At 33.7% G+C, this 23,064-nt stretch overlaps 1 protein-coding gene across 2 annotated transcripts in view; it reads left to right on the top strand.

Moving 5' to 3' along the window:
- The first annotated feature begins 7,859 nt into the window (after positions 1 to 7,859).
- Positions 7,860 to 23,064, top strand: part of LOC138700550 (uncharacterized) — a 96,294-nt gene continuing 81,089 nt past the window's right edge. For both annotated transcript variants that reach the window (XM_069827138.1, XM_069827137.1), the window contains exon 1: positions 7,860 to 8,434. In XM_069827138.1, the coding sequence (XP_069683239.1) occupies positions 8,384 to 8,434 (51 nt within the window). In that variant the 5' untranslated portion in view covers positions 7,860 to 8,383. The remainder of the gene's footprint in view (positions 8,435 to 23,064) is intronic.

The following is a 23,064-nucleotide window of genomic DNA, read 5'->3' as shown; positions in this document are numbered from 1 at the left end:
CCAAGTTTAACTTCCCGGTAGGTGGCAACACTATCGCTCAACCAGCTGAGTAAAGTGATACGGTATAAAATCCATGTAAGTAAGACTATGAAAGACACAATATGGAGTCGATTTAACTTCCAGAAACCCAATACAGATGTATGATTCCTCAGTCAACTAAAGTACAATTCAGCATTGTCACTGAAAGAATAAAGCGAAAGGACTTGCAAAATTTTAATGGTTTATTTCTGAGGAAAGTAGGATGTATTATCAAATTCTGTTTTTGGGCAGTAATAATCTAGAAGCACAGGAAGAACATGAGAGGGAGAGAAAAAAAACAGAATCTGTAACATGAATGAGACTGTGTTAACATTTTAATATTGTTTGTGGTTTTATTTGTGTATTTTGATGTGCCTTATGGTAATTTGTGATTTTCTGTCTCATATATTTGAAATTTAAAAAAAGTACAATGTTAATCTCAATAATAAACTTCCATTTTCTCGTATATTCCAATGTTTCATAAGGGAATTATGATATACTTATCTTTTTTCTTCACATGGCTCATATTTATTCACTTTTCTTAATGCATACACTGTGGAAGCCAGAAAACCACTAACTCCAGCAGTGCTTATTTGAAATTATAGCATAAGTTAATATAAAAATTTAGATTTTGAAGAATTTAATTCATAAAGAATATAATTTTACAAAATATTAATAGGTAAATGTATAATATTTAAAGTTAGTAAGACATGATAAGTTTTTTCTCTCTCCTGTAAAATTTGGTTTATTGGAATTAGGGAGTTTTTGATTTTCCTCTCTCAATTATTGAGACTTTGTAGATATAATAACAATATTGAGAATCGTCTTAATTAGTTACTATGATAGGAAAAACGTCATAATCCGTTACTATGGTAAGAAAATAAAACAAAATACCATATAGTTATTTACGTACAAACTAAAAAGTGCTAGCCCGTTAATTGTAAAATAAAAGGTGCTAGCTCGTTAAGTCGTACTTTACCTCTGTTAAACAATGTTTACGATTCAAAATACCATAAAATAATTTTACCTTCTCTTTAATTTTCCTTTGAAAATTAATGTATGTATTTTCATTGTTACATTGTAAACTTCTACATATGTATTTGTTTTCTGGATCCTTGTAGTTACCCTTATTCAAGAAGTATGCAGAATGTTAGTCCATTACGTTTTCGTCCATTCGTAATTTGGTCCTAATTTTACATTTGTCCAGTTATATGTTTGTCTGCATCAAATTTTGTCCACAAATCTTTTGTCCATGTCATTTTAGTATCATGTGAAATTTCGTCCTATATACATTTTGTCCATACCTGATTTAGTCCAAATTTATTTACTTGACATTTTCCTAACTATGTTTATTACAAAAAAAGAATCGCTGAAATAAAATATGAGATTTATTTTCAGTTTTTTCAAAGAACAAAGATCATGTATTCATTGCAGCTATTTCTTAGAAAGTGTAATTTCCTTCTTTAATTTCCATCTTGCATTACAGTTTGACCAATTCTAACATCGCCAATATATCCTGGTTCGATCCTTATTATAAGAGTGGTGTTGATAATAGTAGCCGTCTTTTATGAGTAGTGGTTTATTACTTTTTGAAGTAATTACTTTGGGATCCATATCTGATAATTTTAAGTAAAACTAATGTATGCATTTCTCTAGCAACAACTGTCCATTTTTGAGTTCTCCATTATTTGGTATTATATTGTTGGTATCTGTTTAAAATGTGCTTCTAGTATCTGAATATCCAAAATCAATCACAATTGGACAATATGTATATTGGACTAAATTTTTGTGGACTAACAAATTTCTGGACGAAATTTACTCTTGGACGAAAATGCTATGGACTTATTCCACTGGACTTAAATGTGTTGGTCATAGAAATTTGGTCGAAATGTTGTATTGAACAAAAATGTTTGGACAAACATTCTTGAAAGCATTCAAGGGCAGATGGGTTTATTTATTTAATAAATCAGATATGTTTAGTAGGATTGAATATGAGATAAATCTCATCTTTCTACTTGATAAATAATTTTTCAAAATAGGTTACTAACAAGTTAATACAAATCCCAGAAAAATTTATTCTAGCTTTCTTGTTTTTACAGTTACATTTAACGATATTTTCTTCTGCCGTTAGATCTTTATCATTGACATAATGGATGAACGAACATGAATAACAAAATAAAAATTTTAAAGAAAACAGTCGTGAACTATAAAGAAAATTGGCCTAACATCACTGAAATTGTTTCGACGGACTTTGGGAAACACAAAAATCCAATTCTTGTAGCCTAAATCTGAGGACCGAATTTCGACACTTCCCTATTAAAAAATTAGTACATTAGACAAATGAACATGCAGAGAACTCCTATTAATGCCTGTTTGTAGATTTATTTAATTTATTCTGTTATTTAACGACGATAGGCTTGATAACCCATGTTGAATCTTTCGTACACTACTTTTAACATTTGAATATAAATAATTGATTAAATGGCAATATTACTCGTGTTAATTATGTAAGCATGTGTGGCTTACAGCTGTTTTGGTGCTACTTGACACCATCCAGAGACTACTAGATCTCGGCGCTATCTCAACTTCGCTGCCTGTTGTGTGGATGCGTTCATGTGATGAAGAGTTGTGTCAAATAGTGTGTGTGTTCTGAAATTGATCTATGTGTTGAGAATTTGATTAGGGTGTGTTTTAGTGTGTCTGTAGGCCTACATTTCATATTGTTATAATGTGTTGAGTTTTTTATTTTTGAGATGTACGTGTAGGATTTCCATGTCTGTATTTATGTTATTGTATGTGTGGTTAGCATTAGTCATGTGTTCGGCATATTTAGATGTATTGTGTCCTCTGGTTATTGCTTTAATGTGTTCTTTGCATCGAGTTTGGAATGATCTGCTTGTCTGTCCAATGTAGAAACTGTCGCAACTATTGCATGTGAGTTTGTATACGCCTATGTGGTTGTATTTATTTGTTTGTGTTGTTTGTGTGTTGAGCTGTCTTTGTAGTGTGTTTTCTGTTCTGTATGCTATGTTGTATTTCTGAATGAGGATGCGATTTTGTGTGTGTTTTTGTTTTCGTATGTTAGTGTGATGTATTTCTTGTGTTCTTGTGTTTGTGTTGTGTTTTGCGTGTTTTCGTATGTTAGTGTGATGTACAAAGATAAAACAAAAACTCAACAAACACAAAAAACACGCAAAACACAACACAAACACAAGAACACAAGAAAAACATTGCACCGAAACAGCTGTAAGCCACACATGCTTACATAATTAACACGAGTAAGATCGCCGTTTAATGAATTAGTTACTATTAGCTTATTTAACGTCTTGTAATTTCTGATAGTAGGATGGTATTTGGCGAGATGAGGCCGAGGATTCACCATGTGATTTCATAATTTTTAGTCTTAAATGTTGTATGCTTTCGAGGGCTTCCGGACGAGCTAATTTTGGTCTCCACTCAGTTTAAGACTCGCTTCTCTTGAGTATTAAGGATGCGATGCTCACAATTCTACATGACGGCTAACATCTTCAGGCGATCCGGCACTATTACTGAACGGCCTTGCTTCGGATGATGCTCTGCGACATTCCAGGAGTTTAAAGAGATACTTAATACGTTACATAAAATATACATTAAGTTAAAATCAAACAGTATTAAAACACACAGCAATACAATTAAAATTCATTCGCTAAACATGTTTCGAGAAGTGCTATCCCATCATTAGTAGCATTGAGGTCGGTTCAGTTGTTCATGCTAGTGCATCCTGCTGGTAAGTATTGCATTTAATAACTAATTAACACAACTACGTCAACTATTATAGGTTACGTACATCTTTCTGCTTTTTCCTTCAAAATTGTTTTAGCTTCCTCCGGCGACCACGGAGTGAGACAAGTGGCCTGCCGGCTTCGAGCTCTCTTAGTTTCTTCTCTACAGCCTCAAATCTTCTTGCAAAGGCAAATCTCGCGTACCTCTCAGTATGTTTTCTCTACCTCATATCCCCATAATCATGAAGTTCAAGAGAATAATGCTTTTTTGTGAGATTGCATTATTGCATTATTTGGTGAAAATTATCGCCCTGTTTCGTTTTTCTTATATTTGTATGGCGTCATTTCTCTCAAGATTTAGCTGTAGCAATTCGCAGGGTATGTTTACTTCACCAACGTAAAGATTTTGTGGACGAATAACGGAGGAGACGTTTGATTCAGCAAAGGAATTACGAACTTAAGCAACAGTCTAAAAGTAAAGACCGTATTTTAAAACAATATAATCAACTTTTCATTTATTTGAATTTGTAAATATATCTACCAAGTAACAAGCGCAATCAATCAATAAATCATAATTCAACCATAACTATCAATCAATGACTCGATCGATCAACGAATGAATGAATGAATAAGTAAGTAAATGAATAAATAAATAAACAAATAAATTAATTCATAAAGTGAATAAATAAATAAATAAATAAGTAAATAAATAAATAGATAAATAAATAAGTAAATAAGTAAGTAAATAAACAAATAAATAGATAAGAAAGTAAATGAATAAATAAGTAAATAAATAAGTAAATAAATAAATATACAAACAAGTAAATAAATAAATAAGTAAATAAATAAGTTAGTAAATAAATAAGTAAATAAATAAGTTAAATAAATAAGTAAATTAATAATTAAATAAATTTATATAAATAAATAAATAAATTGAATGAATGAATAAATAAATAAATAAATAAATAAATGAATAAATAAATGAATGAATAAATCAATGAATGAATGAATAAATAAATGAATGAATAAATGAATGAATGAATAAATAAATGAATGAATAAATGAAAAAATTAATGAATGAATAAATGTATGAGTGAATAAATGAATGAGTGAATAAATGTATGAATGAATAAATGAATGAATAAATGAATGAACTAATAAATGAATGAATAAATGATTGAACAAATAAATAAATAAAGAAGTAAATAAATAAGTGAATAAACAAATGAATGAATTAATGAATGAATAAATAAATCAATCAATGAATAATGAATAAATGAGTAAGAAAATAAATAATAAATAAATAAGTAAATAAATAAATAAATATGTATATATATCATATTTATTTTATATACCATGGCTACTTAGAAGTCAGGAAAAAATATTTTATTTTCATAGAAAATTCTGTTGCAGCTGTTTCACTGTTGTTGCTATAGCAAATGAAATGAATAAACAATAATTCAAGCTATTCTTGAAAGAGTTATTGCTTTTTTTTTCTTTTTTTTTTCTTGTTGCAAATTCATGCTACTATTTAAGAAATTTTATTATATATGAAGAGTCCACTGCAAGAATGATGGATGTCACTTTCTTGTCGAGAAATGAACCAAGACTGTCAATGCATAGCTTAAGACATATAGAATATACATACAGAGTTACATGGCATTAACACTGATAGTCATTGTCCAGTAATGATCGGAAAATCACAGTTAAGCTTTGAGCGCTAAGCATTTCAAACTTTCAATTGCTTCTCCTGCAAAATGTATTCCAAATGACATCCATCATACTTGCAGGACTCTTCAAATTTAATAGAGATTGTTTTAGAGCACTGAAAATACTCAGAACATTAACTGAACTGAGGTATGCAGCCCCCAATTTGTCGTCATTGTGAAAGCTTGTTAAATATTGGAAGATATTCTGCAAGATTTTCTTCTGAACGCTCTTCATTTCCTAGAAGAGATAATACTAGTTATAGACGAGGAAAATGACAACCATATATGAATGTTTTGAAATTGATTTACACCTAAATAAAACCCATTCTAATATTAATAAAACTGTATTATTATTTTTATAAACTTACTTCTTAACAAAGTCAGAGGAATTTAAAGTTTCTCTTTACCTTTGAATAACCCTATATATTCACGTTAATTCAAGTTTATTTAAGCAGTTTGTTAATTACTGTCCCGTGACAAAGACCATTGCATAACTGTACAATGAACATGATATTCTCTTTACCAAACAAAGATATGAACTAAAAAATTTATAGGCCTACTGAGTCATATGAAGAGCATAGCTAGTGAAGGAGACTTGGAAAAATGAAGTAATTTAAGAAACTTTTGAAATTAAACAAAGTAATGGTTCTTTGTGTTTTATAGGCCTAATATGGGACTAAGACATCAACATTAAAGGAAGACGGAAAAAGATTATTAAAAGCAGCGGAAATGAGATTTTAAATACATTTTAAAGCATCGAGAGAGAATACCAGAGGAGGATAGAGAACTAAAAGAGAACCTGAACGAAATTGTAATGTAACATACGACAGACTGGTTAGGTTAAGTAAAACGATTGCATTATAAGAGGATACTACAACAAGCGCTATGTTTCATACCATTTGCAAAAAGAATCTGAATCTTCCAAAGGAAATTGGACAGATACAAATGTTTATATAAATAACATACCTTTTAGTGTTTAGTATTAAGTATTTATATATTTAACCTGATAGAGATAAGGCCATCAGGCCTTCTCTGCCCCTCTACCAGGGGATTACAACTATAATATGAAGAATAAAATTACAATTAATATTAAATTTACAATTACAATTACAATAAAAATTAAAGTACGATAAGATTGCCTGATTAATGAAAGCTAGACATTTTATCATAGAAGTTAAGAACAAAGAATATTTTTGTATTTACTGAATTACAAATTAAACCTGGGATAACAAAATTCTATAGTGATGAAATTACCATATACTGAGATATTTTGTGACAGATTAAGAGAACTATTTACAAGAAACCATGTCTGAGCGAGTCTCAATTACTGACCAAGTGCATAGTAAGTTTCCGTTTGAATTCAATTTTATTTCGACAGTCCCTGATGATAGCAGGTAGCGAATTCCAGAGCCTTGGCAGGGCTATTGTGAAAGAGGATGAATATGAGGAGGTGCAACGGGATGGTATCGTTAGTATTGTTTCATGGCGAGAGCGTGTGTTCAGATTGTGGTGGGAAGAAAAGTAAGTGAAGCGAAACGACAGGTACGAAGGAATTGAAGAGTTCAAGATTTCAAAGAGAAGGAGAAGTGAATGTAAATTTCTTTTCTTATCTAGTTTAAGCCAACCTATTGTTTCCAGGGATGGAGTAATGTGATCATATTTACGAACATTGCTTACAAAATGTACACACAAATTATGAACACGTTGAAGTTTCGTTTTGTTGTCGCTGGAAAGGTCAGTCAGTAAAATGTCAGCATAGTCAAAATAGAGAAATACAAGCGTCTGCACAAGGGACTTTTTTTAAGCAAGAGGGAAGATGAACATTTATCCTTTTTAGCACATGGATAATAGAATATACTTTTCTGTAGGATTCTGAAGAAGAATACAGTCTTTTCAATAAAAATGAACATATGACATCTAAATATTATTGTCGTAAAGAATGTGTAATTATCGAAATGCGCATCTAAAATAAAGACTAGGAGGAATAATTTAATAGAATTGCTCGTCCCTATTTTGAGAAATATAAAGCGAGTAAAGAGTACTGAAAGATTTAATTGAATACGAAAAGATTTTACTGCTTGAGACGGAACCTTCCTTTTTATCTTCTTAATAATAAGTAAGAGAGTTTGTAGGAAACAAGAAAGAGGCAGGATCTAAGGAAGACAGGAAATGCTACATATATAAGACAAGTAGGGGGGAAATATGGACGGATTATAATATTTTCTTAGAGCCGGCACATATGCGCAGGTGCGCCATGGTTCTGTCGTCAGAGGCCAGAAGCTTTCTCATTGGCTAGGCTGTAGAGAGCGCGTAGCCACCGAGGTAAGACGGTCAGAAGCTGTCTGCTTTCCTCACCATTCCGTCTGTGCAGTTGGAGGGAGGTGGACTGTTAGACGCGAAGCTGCAAAACTTGACACCAGAGCGTGCGTGTGGTTTTCGTGTGCTAGCATTACTTCCTAACAAAACTGTGAAACATTCACAGAAAGAGGTGAAACAAGTGTGTTTCAAGATTACGTACGATTCAAGTGCAACAAGACTAGTTAATTTTATATGTTAATATTTTAGATGTAAAAGTATAATTTCGAATGTTGGTCACTTTACTGTGTTAAATGCAAAAGTGAACATAAATATCAGTACTGCCATCGCAAGAAACTAGTGAAAGCATAGACGTATAAGAAGTTAGTGCTAATATTAAATTATTTTATCGTGATGTTAATTAATTGCTGTGAAAGTGTATGAACACGCTCGTGTTATATTGAGACAGCACATAAGATAAATACTTTGTACTCATTGTGTGGAAAGCAACATGTTATGGCGAAATAATTAGCATCAGACTTTGTTACAAGATTCTCAGAAGTGTGTCGAAGATTGCACGATATCCAGAGGAGAAAAACAATGAAGCAACGTACAGCCTGCATTATGGATGAGCATAATTGCTCTTCAGAGGTTAGTGCTGTTATAGAATATAATTTTAGTTATGAGATGTAGTTTACATTAACTTAGTTTTAGCTGTCATTTTCTTAAAAATTTAGTCAGCTGTTTTAGCCATTTATTTTCTTACACCACTGTAATTACATATAACTTAACAATTAGGTCAGTGTGAAAGAATTTCATATAATACCAATCTGTCGGTATTGTCAATGAATTATTTTTTTATATCTCAGTAATTACATAAACTGGAAAGTGCTAAGTTATGGCCGATATCCCATCAGAATGAATAAGAAACTGTGCGAATTACGAATTTTTTACTGTGGAAATAGGCCTATGTGTCGTTTTGAAGGTCTGTTATGAATATTGCAGGAAAGTTTTCCATCTTACTTGTTAATTGTTTTAAGGGGTTAGGTACAGGTTACAGCAGTAAAATTTTTGTAAATATTCAACATTTTTTTTCCTCCATTACTGTATTTTGTACAATAATGAAAATTGGTATGTGTAAAACACTGTCCTTCCGCTATATGAAAAAAATATTTTTACGATTTAAAAAAACATATTTATATATATATTTTTTTCAAAATTCAAAATGATGGCAGTTCACTGTGCAGTGATGAAGCGTTTCCCTCATAACTCATAAACTTGTTAACTTTTTCACGTTATCTCTCTTTTATTTTATAGCTGAAACTCATGTTTATAAAATCATGCTATTTCAACTACATTCCTTAATAAATAATATATATTTCTTATTTTGTGTTTGAAGAAAATACTGATATTTGACCTTTTTTAATGAATTTATTTTTTATCAGACAATCTATCAAATGTAGAGAAGTGATCTTGCATCATATTGTAGATATTACATGCATAAATACACACAAAAAATTTCACCACAGAATGTTGGATAGTTTTTGAGTTATGTGGGAAACGCTTAATCACTGCACAGTGAACTGAATTTTGAAAAAAAGTGTAAATAATTGTTTTTAAATCGTAAAAATATTTTTCATACAGCAGAAGGACAGTGTTTTACACATACTAATTTTCATTATTGTACAAGATACAGTAATCGAGGAAAAAAATTTTGAATATTTCCATACTTTTACTGCTGTAAGCTGTATCTAACCCCTTAAATAATCCAGGAAAATATTTGTTGTTTAATTGTAGGAAAAGTAATTTATATACGTATTCAAAAGGCAGCAGAGAAAATTATCATGCGTAATAGTTTTAATTCCGATAAAAGATATTTGGAGAACAACATACCGGCATTTGTTTCTGTGCTACATTTTTCGGTAAGATTACTGTGAAAGTGATATGGATTCAGCGTAATTTCAAATATAAATAAAAATTATTTTGTATTCACGAAATGATGAAGTGTGAATCGAAGCCTGCAATCAGTAAAACTGTAATTGAATCGAAGGTCAGTTACGCTTTTGAAATTATAGTTTGAATTAGTTAAAATAAAATACCTCGATAATGGTAATAAGTTTTTTTCAATGACATAAATTGGAAATTTTTAATACAGTTTAGTAATAACGTTGAAGAAAATCGCGACAAATAAATTTAGAGTTATCATCGTGCCGGTAGTTAAGATTTTGTATGCATACAGGACAGAGAAATCGATGCCGGAGCTACATGCGCTCTAACCACCTTTGCAAGAGCGAGTTACAATTCACTTACATTTAATGTTTAACATGTCTGCTAACATACTTCTAGAATGAAACAACTTTACACTTAAAGTGCAAGAAATATTTCCGTATCCCTATATCAGTATGTTAAAGCTGTGCAAACCATAAACCAAGAACCTGGTAAAACAGGGAGGAAGAGAAATTTAAATGTATCAACAGGTTTGGCTATAAATCTAACGGAACTGGATTCGAATCCCGGTAGGGGAAGTGGATATTTATCTGCCCTCGCTAAAGACTCTGTATGTATAAGTTTTACGGTTTTTAATGGGTTTCTCTGCGACGTCCTGAGCATATGAGCAAGAAATTCCTCTGCTTAAGAATGTTTAGTATAAATTTACAAAACCTTCACAAAATGAGTACCGAAAGAACTTTATAATTATTGAGTTCTTTGTGGATGTTGATATATCAACATACTGTACAGAAGTTGAGTTCGAAAATACAAAGTATATGATTATGTTTCGTGACGAGATTATTGTACGAAATGGAAATATAAAAATTGGAAATTTATCATTTGAAGAGGTGGAAAAATTCAAATACCTGGGAGAAACGGTAACAAATATAAATGATACTCGGGAGGAAATTAAACACAGAATAAATATGGGAAATGTCTGTTATTATTCGGTTGAGAAGCTCTTATCATCCAGTCTGTTGTCAAAAAATCTGAAAGTTAGAATTTATAAAACAGTTATATTACCGGTTGTTCTTTATGGCTGTGAAACTTGGACTCTCACTTTGAGAGAGGAACATAGATTAAGGGTGTTTGAGTAAGGTACTTAGGAAAATATTTGGGTCTAAGAGGGATGAAGTTACAGGAGAATGGAGAAAGTTACACAACACAGAACTGCACGCATTGTATTCGTCACCTGACATAATTAGGAACATTAAATCCAGACGTCTGAGATGGGGAGGGCATGTAGCACGCATGGACGAATCCAGAAATGCATATAGAGTATTGGTGGGAGGCCGGAGGGAAAAAGACCTTTAGGGAGGCCGAGACGTAGATGGGAAAATAATATTAAAATAGATTTGAGGGAGGTGGGATATGATGATAGAGATTGGATTAATCTTGCTCAGGATAGAGACCGATGGCGGGCTTATGTGAGGGCGGCAATGAACCTCCGGGTTCCTTAAAAGCCGTAAGTAAGTACAGAAGTTGAGTTAGGTGTGGATTCATTTTCTAACAACGTTATATCAAGAGTGACATCGATAATGAATATTTTAGATTTTACTTTCTTTGTATTGACGTGAAATTTACGAAAACATCTAGTGACGATAGAATGCGTGTGGAATTGAATCTTTACTTGCTGAAAATCTAATAAGAATATCCGCCGCCACACTGTAATATTCGATAGTTTAACCTCAGACTTTAAGATACATGTGATGTCGCAAACAACCAACATGTTACTAAAATACAATTTTTATAAATATATTACCTTGAAACTTCATCCACTGTGATTTAAGCGACAGCATTTCTTGTTAAAAATCCGGCGGACCACAATTTGATTCCATATATAAAATAGGAATTTATTCTCTTTACACCGTGACTAGGTCTTTATTCTCTCTGTTGTGTTAGTCCTATGCAATGATCTTGCGTTATGATGACCATATCACAATACTTGTAATTATAAGAAGATATTGTTGTTTTATGGATATGTTCATAATTTAATATATTTCAATGTATCTCTGAGAAATGTAATAAAATTCAAGCAATAAATTATTTTGCATTGCGTAAACGAAACACAGTGATTGCTTAATAAATTCAGTTTCGTTGAAAGTGTGTGATGTACACGAATCGATTTTTTTTTATTTTAGTAGGTTATTTTACGACGCTTTATCAACATCTAAGGTTATTTAACGTCTGAATGAGATGAAGGTGATAATGCCGGTGAAATGAGTCCGGGGTCCAACACCGAAAGTTACCCAGCATTTGCTCATATTGGGTTGAGGGAAAACCCCGGAAAATACACGAATCGATAAAGAGGAATAGCTACGTTGCGTTCTGTCGTGGTTTATTTCAATTTCGTGTTCCAATGTTTCCCTGAAGAAACTCGAGTGAGGATGGAAAGGGAATTTCCTGAAAGTATATAATATGAAATCTATAAAACGTTTTGAAAATGGTTAGACTTACTAACAAGTTTGACTTATTTATTATGTTGTTAACTATGATTACAGAATCCCTTCTTTATGCAACTTAGCGAATTCTGTAATTTTACATTGAAATATATTTTAATGTTGTTATATTCAGACGATTATTCCTTAAAAACAACAAAAACAAAATGTGATGTACTAATATAGGTACAATACATGGTGTAAATTAGAGTTATTTGTGTAGACGTGTACTGCAAAGAATGTGTTACGGATACGAGAAATGTGAGGTACATCCTTATATGTAAAGAACTGCTGTGACGTAAATATATATCATATCATATCATTATACGCCAGGGTTGCCTTACGTCCCGGTTTTCCGGGATTGTCACCGCTTTTGTGTCCTCTGTCCCGGTGTCCCGACAAATTCGTTTCGGGACAGTCAGATGTCCCAATTTTGAGTTGGTTTTGTAGCTTCTTTGTATGTTAAGGTTCCTACAATATTACTGTATTTAATGTGTGATTGAGCCGAAATTGTTGAAAACTATAAATAGTGATATAGAAGAGACATTGACTTATCTAAAAACAAGAAATAAAGTTCAGCTTTCAGGATAAGGAGTGTTTGATCAGTTTGTTTGCTTGAAAATTTTTGTGAGTACAAACTTGGGTGTTCATTAATGGGAAAGCGGAAAAGTTCAAGACAAGTGGCTTAAATTTTTTTTGAGACAGTAAACCATACAGAACAGTGTTCAGAATTATTGGAAATCTGTCGGTATATTTTCGCTGTGCCTGCTCACAATTCAAATACTGAACGCAAATGTTCTCTGATGGCAGCTAAAAATCAATTTTTGCACAATGAGCGAGTGTTTTAATTATTTTTCCCGATTTTAATTCATTTTTAGTAGGTAGTTAATAGTTTAATGTAATTATTGATTTAAATACAATATATTATGTGCGGATATTTGACGATAACAAACCGAGATATGTCGGAAAATACATGCTAACAGTTAATTTGTGATCACAACTTAAGTACCGGTCATTTAGCAAGATACCGCCAAGGGACTAAGCTTTGTGATTACGTGTAGCCCATAGTTGAGATTTTAGCTGTATATCAATTCTATTATACTCATTACGATTTTATTGATTTTACTGAAATGTTTAGTAGTTAGCGAGTAAAATAATGACCATACGAACTCTCATGATTGGGTATTGTCGCGTCTGCCATCGAACTTCAGATGCAGTTACGAATTTAAGATGTGGACGAGAATCAGAATTCTTTTTCAAGGAAAATTTAATCTTCACCAGGAGAGAATTACAACAATTTATGGTCAATTAGAAAATAAATATAGATTGTATTATTATTATTATTATTATTATTATTATTATTATTATTATTATTATTATTATTATTTTTAAAGGTAGTAATAAAGATCTTGAAGCAAGTAAAGCGATCGGTTTGGAAGTAAATCCCGAAAAGACGAAGTATATGATTATGTCTCGTGACCAGAATATTGTACGAAGTGGAAATATAAAAATTGGAGATTTATCCTTGGAAGGGGTGGAAAAATTCAAATATCTTGGAGCAACAGTAACAAATATAAATGACACTCGGGAGGAAATTAAACACAGAATAAATATGGGAAATGCTTACTATTATTCAGTTGAGAAGCTTTTATCATCTAGTCTGCTGTCAAAAAATCTGAACGTTAGAATTTATAAAACAGTTATATTACCAGTTGTTCTGTATGGTTGTGAAACTTGGACTCTCACTCTGAGAGAGAAACATAGGTTAAGGGTGTTTGAGAATAAGGCGCTTAGGAAAATATTTGGGGCTAAGAGGGATGAAGTTACAGGAGAATGGAGAAAGTTACACAACGCAGAACTGCACGCATTGTATTCTTCACCTGACATAATTAGGAACATTAAATCCAGACGTTTGCGATGGACAGGGCATGTAGCACGTATGGGCGAATCCAGGAATGCATATAGAGTGTTAGTCGGGAGACCGGAGGGAAAAAGACCTTTGGGGAGGCCGAGACGTAATGGGAGGATAATATTAAAATGGATTTGAGGGAGGTGGGATATGATGATAGGGACTGGATTAATCTTGCACAGGATAGAGACCTATGGCGAGCTTATGTGAGGGCGGCAATGAACCTTCGTGTTCCTTAAAAGCCATTTGTAAGTAAGTAAGTAAGTGATAAAGATATCAGTGCGGTTTTAGGCGTAATAGATCGACTATTGATAAGATTTTTTGCATTCGACAGATATTGGAGAAAAATAGGAGTATAAGGGTACAGTATATCAGTTATTCATAGATTTCAAAAAGGCATATGACTCAGTTAAGAGAGAAGTTTTATTTAACATTCTTATTGAATTTGGTATACCCAAGAAAATAGTTCGATTAATTAAAATGTGTCTGAGTGAAACTTACAGTAGAGTCGGTATAGGCCAGCTTCTGTCTGATGCTTTTCCAATTCACTGTGGGCAAGGAGATGCACTATCACCTTTACTTTTTAACTTCGCTCTAGAATATGCATTTAGGAAAGTTCAGGATAACAGACAGGGTTTGGTAATGAACGGGTATAGTTCATTTTTTTATAATATTTTATCTAATTATTTTAAAAATTTGTTTCCAAATGTCATCAAAACAAGTCATGAACACTAAAATTAGCTTATCATTTTGAGTGAAAATCACGTCTGATCATCGGGGGCCCATATTAAGATATAGGGTAAAGATAGGTAATATTGTGATACTAATAATATTATGACAGTTCTTTTTGAGAATTTTTTAAAATTTTACTGAGCGAGAGAGGGACCGGTTTTGTGTAGAAACTTGTCTACGAACATTCCCTTAATACGTTGACGCAAACAACCGATCTTCCTCTCGCTCAGTAAAATTGTAAAAAATTCTCAAATAGGACTATCATAATATTATTAGTATCACAAAATTACCAACCTTTACCCTACACCGATGTCAGATTTCTTCAAAATGTTGATAAATAATATTTTTGTCTCATCTGGAAGCTCATTTCTTATTGTTTTCAAAAATATATAACTTGTACCCATTACCACAATAATTTCTTAATTATTTAGGCATTTATTATATAAGCGAACTATATTCTCTATACCTTACGCGTTCTTCAGCGTCTATTTTCTCCTATGTCAAATTTTCCTTCCGATAGACAAAATGTAGACTTAGAGTTTGGCAAAAGACTTTATTGAGGTACCAAATTAAAGCTTAAACCTTTGGCTATATTGTAAACTAAAATTATTATTTTCAATCGATTACGTTTTTTTCAAAAATGTAAAATTAAATAATTTTCTAAAGTGCTTATATAATGTGGCATATATTTTCAATTGTTCAAGATAAATAAATAATTTTAGCATGTAACATTCTCCATATGTAGGGGATAATTTTGGCAAAAGAAGTTTACCCTAGGTCAATTTTTAATGGAGTTAGGCCGATCCAACATTTTATTAAATAAAAAAAATTCTTTCGGGCCCCAAATTCGATTTTACAGTTATAATTATGTAAATTGCTTAGTTTACTCCCAAGAATCATGTCACCAAAATTTGAAAGACATTAAGGAAAAAATGTGGATTTTTATCCTAAGAGTCGATTTAATTTGAGGAAAATCTTGACAAGAACTTATCGTCACTGAGTTAAAACATCTCGCTGCCGATACGTCAGACAGTCAATTTTTATGAACTTCTCAAACATCTTCAGCATGTCCACATTCTTTTTTACTTTTACGTTAATGAAGTACAAAACTAAACTGAGAGAACTTCGCTGAAATATAGGGGAGACTCGGCTAATTCCGCAATATTAAGAAGTAAATGTATCATATTTTTATCAAAATGTTTATTGAAAAATATTATCCAGGTATGTAGACATGGACGAAGCCTTTCATTACCAAATGAGATGAAGAGACCTATTACAATGCAAATATATTTAGTTGTACATACATTACAGTTGAAAAAGAACTCGGGCAATTCCGCAACAGTGCGGATAAATCCACAATATGACTTGGCTAATTTCGCAGTAGTAGCTAATTATGAAATACATTACGAAAGTAACATAAAAGGAACAATTTATATGTAACAATGCTCACTTTCTTCACAGCTGTGTAGCAAAACACGAAAAACAGCCAACTTTCGATGTTTCGCTGTATTCCCGACAGAGGTGTCGCCCAATATCCTTGATTTTTTTTCTATAGCACTGCAGAGGACATGCCTCCTATTAACAGCCTCTCAAAACTTACGTTCACGCTATTGTAAAGCCGCAGTAAAATCGTATATGCACTACTGCGGAATTACCCGTACTGCAGAATTACCCGAGTTTCCCCTACGTTTCCATTAGTCTTTATACGGAAAAATGGCTTTCAGAATGCTGTCGAACTACCCGACAGTTTATCCATTTATTTACGTCCATTTATTTTAACTTCTAGACCGGCATTTGTTCAAATTTCAGAATTAGAAACCAAATAACTTTGGATATAAGTTTATTAATTTGGCTTCAGCAGTAGTTGAAATTATTTGAAGCTCTTACGTCGAACCTACTTGTTAAAAAAATAGTGACTTATTCAAAAGCGAGTCCAATTTCTTATTTTTATTTTAGGATTCAGTTCAGTACAAGCTGTTGTTAGGTACAAAATTTGATGGCTCACGCCACATTTCCGCTTTGCTATAGAAAACACAATCACGAAGATTGGTCGGCCGCACTTGGCTGTCTGTCAGTCTCTGCAGGTAAACACTAGGATGTTGCGCAAGTCATGACTGTTGCCTGTAATCTCCCTGTATGGTGAGTGATGTACACGTCATGAGAGATAAACAGAAAAACTACGAATTGCGATATATACTAAGATATTAGTACCTTTTTCTTCAGAATTACATTCGTCTAGAAATGTTCGTTTATTTCCAGTTAATAGGGTAAGGTTCCCTATATCGCACCACTTTAGCATTTATAAATTTTATTGAACAATACAGTTTTTATTTTCTGCATTCCTTTACAGAGATACATTCCCAGAACTTTTACATTTCATGTAAAAAGAATCCTTGAATTTGATTTAATATTTTAAAATTAGAATGACATTTTCGAAATACTTGTCAGTGGTGCCACTTAGGCAACTAGTTTCCTAAATAGCAGCTGCGGTTTCTTAAATCGCACCTCCTTATCTGCATGGAACAGGATGAAGGAAAACTTTTAATATTTAACATATTGAACAGTATTTAATATAAATAATGTAATAAATGCAAACTACAAGTTCATTGAAATTAATGAAAGAGAGTAACGCATCTTAAAATGAAATTGAAAAAATAGAGCATAAATTACCTAACATTTAAAATTTCTGAATGCGTTGTTTTATTGTTACACATTTGTCATGTGCTTCACCAGGCAGTTCAGACTGTAAACTGTATCACCTTGTCTCCGCGATTATCTCGAAGCCACCTAAGAACTGCTTCATGATATAGCTGTCTGAAATGGTTTGAAGATAGAAAATCTAACACTGGGCCTATGAGTATTATGACGAGGAAGCTGAAACAGGAGCACACCATTTTCCCGAGATAATCTAGCTTCTAAATTTTTGGAGTGGTCGTATAGGCGGACATACAGAAGCAGCACTTTTTTCTATGGCAGGCTTGAGTGGCAAATATGTTTGACTATTCGACAAATAGTTCATTGTGAATGTAACCTGACTCAGAGCAAACAAATAACGATCCTGGAGGAGCACCGCCTGATAATGAAGGATGCACTGTTTGACGTTTAAAAATTATCATAGGTAGCAAAAAATACCTGGTACGCTTGTACAACACACACTTGTTGTATTGACGTTCTTTTCACCACCTGATATGGCACCCACCTAATGCATTCCTCGTTCAGTTAAAATTCTTGGGGCCTTCTTTTGTACGGCTAGAATTGCTACAGTTGCTCATATCGCACCGGTGCGAATTAGGCACCTACAAAGTGGTGCGAATTGAGAAACTACGTCATAAGTTATTATTTCCTTCATTCTAGCCTATAATCACCACATATTTGAAAATCCTACTAAGTTAAATGTTCTTTAACATTTCTTTAAACCAATAACATCTTAAGATCATGGATTCCTTTGCATATAAATCCGTTATTTAGCTACAAAATGTTAGCTGACACAAAGAAGTGGCAGAAATCAAGTGACATGGTGGAAGTTCATATGGTAGATTGTAACAATACCACTAGATGCTACACTACTACAGTAACTTGTTTTAAACTAGCAGTGGTGCCATTTAGGAAGCGGTGCGATTTATGCTACTCTACCCTATACTGGGTGTTAAGTTCAAAGTGTGTCATGGCTCGCTGTATGCCGTCATGTGGCTAGTCGATGAGCCTAGAGAATTTAATCTTCCTACACTTCCGCAGAGGTGTATTACTTATGTGCCAGAGAAGTTGCCTAGCAAGTACGGCGTTCATTCAGAAGAGTACTTACCGATACGTACGGTAACGCTGGTAATGGCAGGAATGTGAACTGTTTCGAAACATATACTGAGGTGAGTTTTTATCTTACCGTCGGGATATGTGGAGAGGGTTAAGACGATTACTTACGTATTTGTTGACATTAATTTCGACGGTCAACATGGACACGGAGCATTTCATTTGTGTTGTGGAATGTTGCCGTACGCAACCGATGATAACAAATATCCTGCGTACGACTTGGCCGCGCAAAACACAGTTCGAAAGAGGTTATGGTAGCACACAGACCGTACAGACCGCCATCTGTTGCTACGACGTTCAAGTTATACCGTACACGTTCTCAAGTTCAGATTGGACGCCTTGATTAATAGGCAACTTCTCTGACACAAAAGCTGAAACTCGCTTCAAATCGCTGACTCATCAAAAATGACGTCATGACACACTTTGAAATGAACACCCAGTAGTCTGTTGTTAATGACGTGGTACATCGCTCCTAAGCGTGCGTACTCCATTCGGAGGGAGTGGACTTCTTTAATGCATTATGCTGTTTCTCAATTTAAGAATTTGAATGTTAAAGTTCGTGACTTACTTGAAACTGTGATGGAAGATATGAAAGATGAGTAGGAGTGGCAGAACGGGCTGATGCAGGGAAAGCGCTGCCTTCCTATTCTGGATTGAAATTCGATATCCAAGGCCTTCTATTCTGACATGAAGCTTTCGTGGAAATCTCCAGTCTCCAGGAAAATGTGCAGTAGTAGATTGAAATAAGTTTTGACTGCCACATCCTGAAACATGATATAAAGTAATACAAAGTTATGAATAACTTTACATACTTGGAAGTCTCAGAAGCAGAACGGTATATAGCTACCTAAACAATTTAGTAATGCATTTATTAATTATATATTTAGCTAGAGTTCAAATGCTTACCTAATATTTAGTTTACGTGAAGATTAAATTTGGTCCTACAGAATATATCTGTTATGTTAACAATGGTTATTAGAAGAGAAAAATTCGCTCCGGCCGGCGCTAGGGATCGAACCCGGGTCTTTGGTTCTCAGTGGTTAGAGCACTTGGTACGTAGAACCAAGGACCCGGATTCGATCCCCGGCACCGAAACGAATTTTTCTTTTCTAATAACCATAATATTTAGTTATTGATTTTATTATCGATACATTCAACTGTTTATTACTAATTATATGTTTACTATTTTATAGACTATATTGATGATTTTCAAAATATATGATCATGTGTCTTGACCAGAATATAGTACGAAATAGGAATATAAAAAGTGGAAATTTATCGTTTGAAAACATGCAAAATTCAAATATCTTGGAGCAACAGTAAGAAACATAAATGATACTCGGTAGGATATTAAACGCAGAATAAATATGGTAAAGGCCTATTATTATTCGGTTGAGGAGATTTTGTCATCCGGTCTGCTCTCAAAAAAGCTGAAAGATAGAATTTATAAAACAGTTATATTACCGATTGTTCTGTATGGTTGTGAAACTTGGATTCTCACTTTGAGAGAGGAACAGAGATTAAGGATCTTTGAGAATAAGGTGCTTAGGAAAACAGTTGGGGCTAAGAGGGATGAAGTTACTGGAGAATGGAGAAAGTTACACAACGCAGAACTGCACGCATTGTATTCTTCACCTGACATAATTAGGAACATTAATTCCAGACGTTTGAGATGGAGAGGGCATGTAGCACGTATGGGCGAATCCAGAAATGCATATAGAGTGTTAGTTGGGAGGCCGGAGGGAAAAATACCTTTGGGAGGCCGAGACGTAGATGGGAGGATAATATTAAAATAGATTTGAGGGAGGTGGGATATGATGATAGAGACTGGATTGATCTTGTACAGGATAGGGGCCGATGGCGGGCTTATGTGAGAGCGGCAATGAACCTCCGGGTTCCTTAAAAGCCATTTGTAAGTAAGTAAGTATATTATTATAATGTACCGAAGTACATATGATATTTCCATGCAGATATTCTGCGTCATCATACGATGGAAGAGTAATGGAACGGAGAAAAATTCTCTCCGGCACCGGGATTATAATAATTTATATGATTTGCGTAAATCACTTCGTGATTTAAGACGGCGCTTATTCCGTCGGATCCCGGCCAACTAGTCACTCATTACGAGTGCACCTCAGCACATGTGTGGACTTCGGTCCTAGGTTCATAGATATCTATGACGTAGTGCAGAGGGCGGCCACTAGAGGGAACCCAAGAGTTGGAACTTAAAACTGAGACGATTCTTCCGACGCCGGGGTGGAATCTGGTGTGGCTTAGTGGATAAAGCGTCAGCACGTAGAGCTGAAAACCCGGGTTCAAATCCCGGCGCCGGAGAGAATTTTTCTCCGTTCCATTACTCTTTCATCGTAAGTAAGTAAGATTTTCAATGACAGAAATAATGGTAACAAAGAACGTAATTTCGATTTTTTCATTATTTAATCATTTTCGGGAAGTTTCGTATGGTAGGCTACATATTTTCTGGGTTGCTAATGCATATATCCCTGTTTTAAATCGCATAACTACATACATCTTTTGCACTTTTTAATGCATAACTATCCGAGTCCTATGATAATGGCGATGCTTATGATTGTGGTGCAGAGTCACACATGTGAGACCTTGGAGTATGAAATACCGTTACACCTGGTTTTTCCATAATATAGTCCCCCATACTGACTTAACTTTTGGTAAATCTGGAGAGACAGCTGTGCTTCGAAGATCCTGTTTCCATGCTCACGACACCCACGACGTATTTTAACAATCAGCCCTTGCACTATTTAAGCAAGTGACCGGGAGTTATTTAAATTTCATGTACAGTAATTATCAGAGTGCAATTTGCATGCCAGGTCGCCTCGCCCTGTACGCCTTGCCATTTGGGTGAGGGAAGACGCCTTTCTGAGTGACGCAGCTCTCATGCATATAGATACACGTGTTATATCGGTCTTGTCCCACTAAACTACACTCCAATTTTATTCAAATTATAATTTCCTTGTTTTGAAACCATTTATCATTTCACTTCCCACTTGACCGAATTATGGGTTACGTTACATTATAGGATGTTTGTAAAGGTTCGTTATTTTATTTCTTATATGCGTTATATTTTGCATTTTGTGCACACCTGTGGAGTAACGGTCAGCGCGTCTGGCCGCGAAACCATGTGGCCCGGGTTCGAGTCCCGGTCGGGTCCTCGCCCTGCACGCCTGCACGCTGGCTTTTAATTAATCCTTTCTACTCTGTAGATGGGTTTCTTAACATAAATTCACACGAAATTGTTTTTTAATAAATAAAGTTATTTATATTAGTTACAATTATTTCTCTGTTGCTGAGTTTTTCAACACAAATTTGTATGAAATTGTATTTTAATAAATAAGTTTAATTGCAATTTAGTTAGTTTTCTTCAATTTAAAAGTTTCAAATTATTTCATGTTTTCATTGTATTATTTAAATTTTACTGTTTCTATTATTAGTGTTTTTTAATAGTACATTATGCAACGAGCCTATAATGATAGTAATTAAGAAGCGAGTATCGATGTTTATGAAACTCGCTTGCGCTCGTTTCATAATTTTCATACGAGCTTCTTAATTACCATTATAGTCAAGTTTCATACGACCATATTTCTAACTTGAAATTATTCAGTTGTATACATTTTATTTGTATCTGACAAGATCGGAAGTGACCTTGTTCTAGGTTGTGAATTGTGAGATGTTGGCAGACGCGAAAGTATTGATTTTTTCCGAGGAACAATAATGTCATTGACCTTGTGTAATCCCGTTAAACTTGGTATAACCTTGATTATTGAATTCGACATTGAAAAACGAGATGACAAATTGAATTTATTTGAATATTATTTACAATTAACGCTAATTATTATAGTAACAGAACATAACCTTCTACGACAGTATTGGATTTCCAGCCTCCGTGACTTTTCGCTAATTCTCTTTCGATTGCATATCCGAGAATAATCGATACTTGCGGTTTTATAACGGTACAAAGCTGACTCGTTATTGGCTGAACACCTGTAAGCTGAGTTGTCATTGGCTGAAAAACACCTGTACTTTAATGAGTAGGTGTACTTTAATGACATGCATTAAAGGTCTGCTACCAGGTGTATAATTACTACATTTCGTCATGGTCGAGCATAAAATGTATTTATATGTTTTTTCAATGTATTCTGACGAAGCCTAAAACTGTATGTCTAATGACCAAATGAATTGAATTGAACAGTTAATTGAATTGAACAAGTTACCTGGTTGAGGTTTTTTCCGGGGTTTTCCCTCAACCCAATACGAGCAAATGATGGATAACTTTCGGTGCTGGACCCCGGACTCATTTCACCGGCATTAATCACCTTCATTTCATTCAGACGCTAATTACAGCGTCGTAAAATAACCCAACAAAAATAAGAAAA

This window comes from Periplaneta americana, chromosome 5 (genome assembly GCF_040183065.1).
Source record: "Periplaneta americana isolate PAMFEO1 chromosome 5, P.americana_PAMFEO1_priV1, whole genome shotgun sequence".
Classification (NCBI taxonomy): domain Eukaryota; kingdom Metazoa; phylum Arthropoda; class Insecta; order Blattodea; family Blattidae; genus Periplaneta; species Periplaneta americana.
This window is presented reverse-complemented; position numbering and strand designations above follow the sequence as displayed.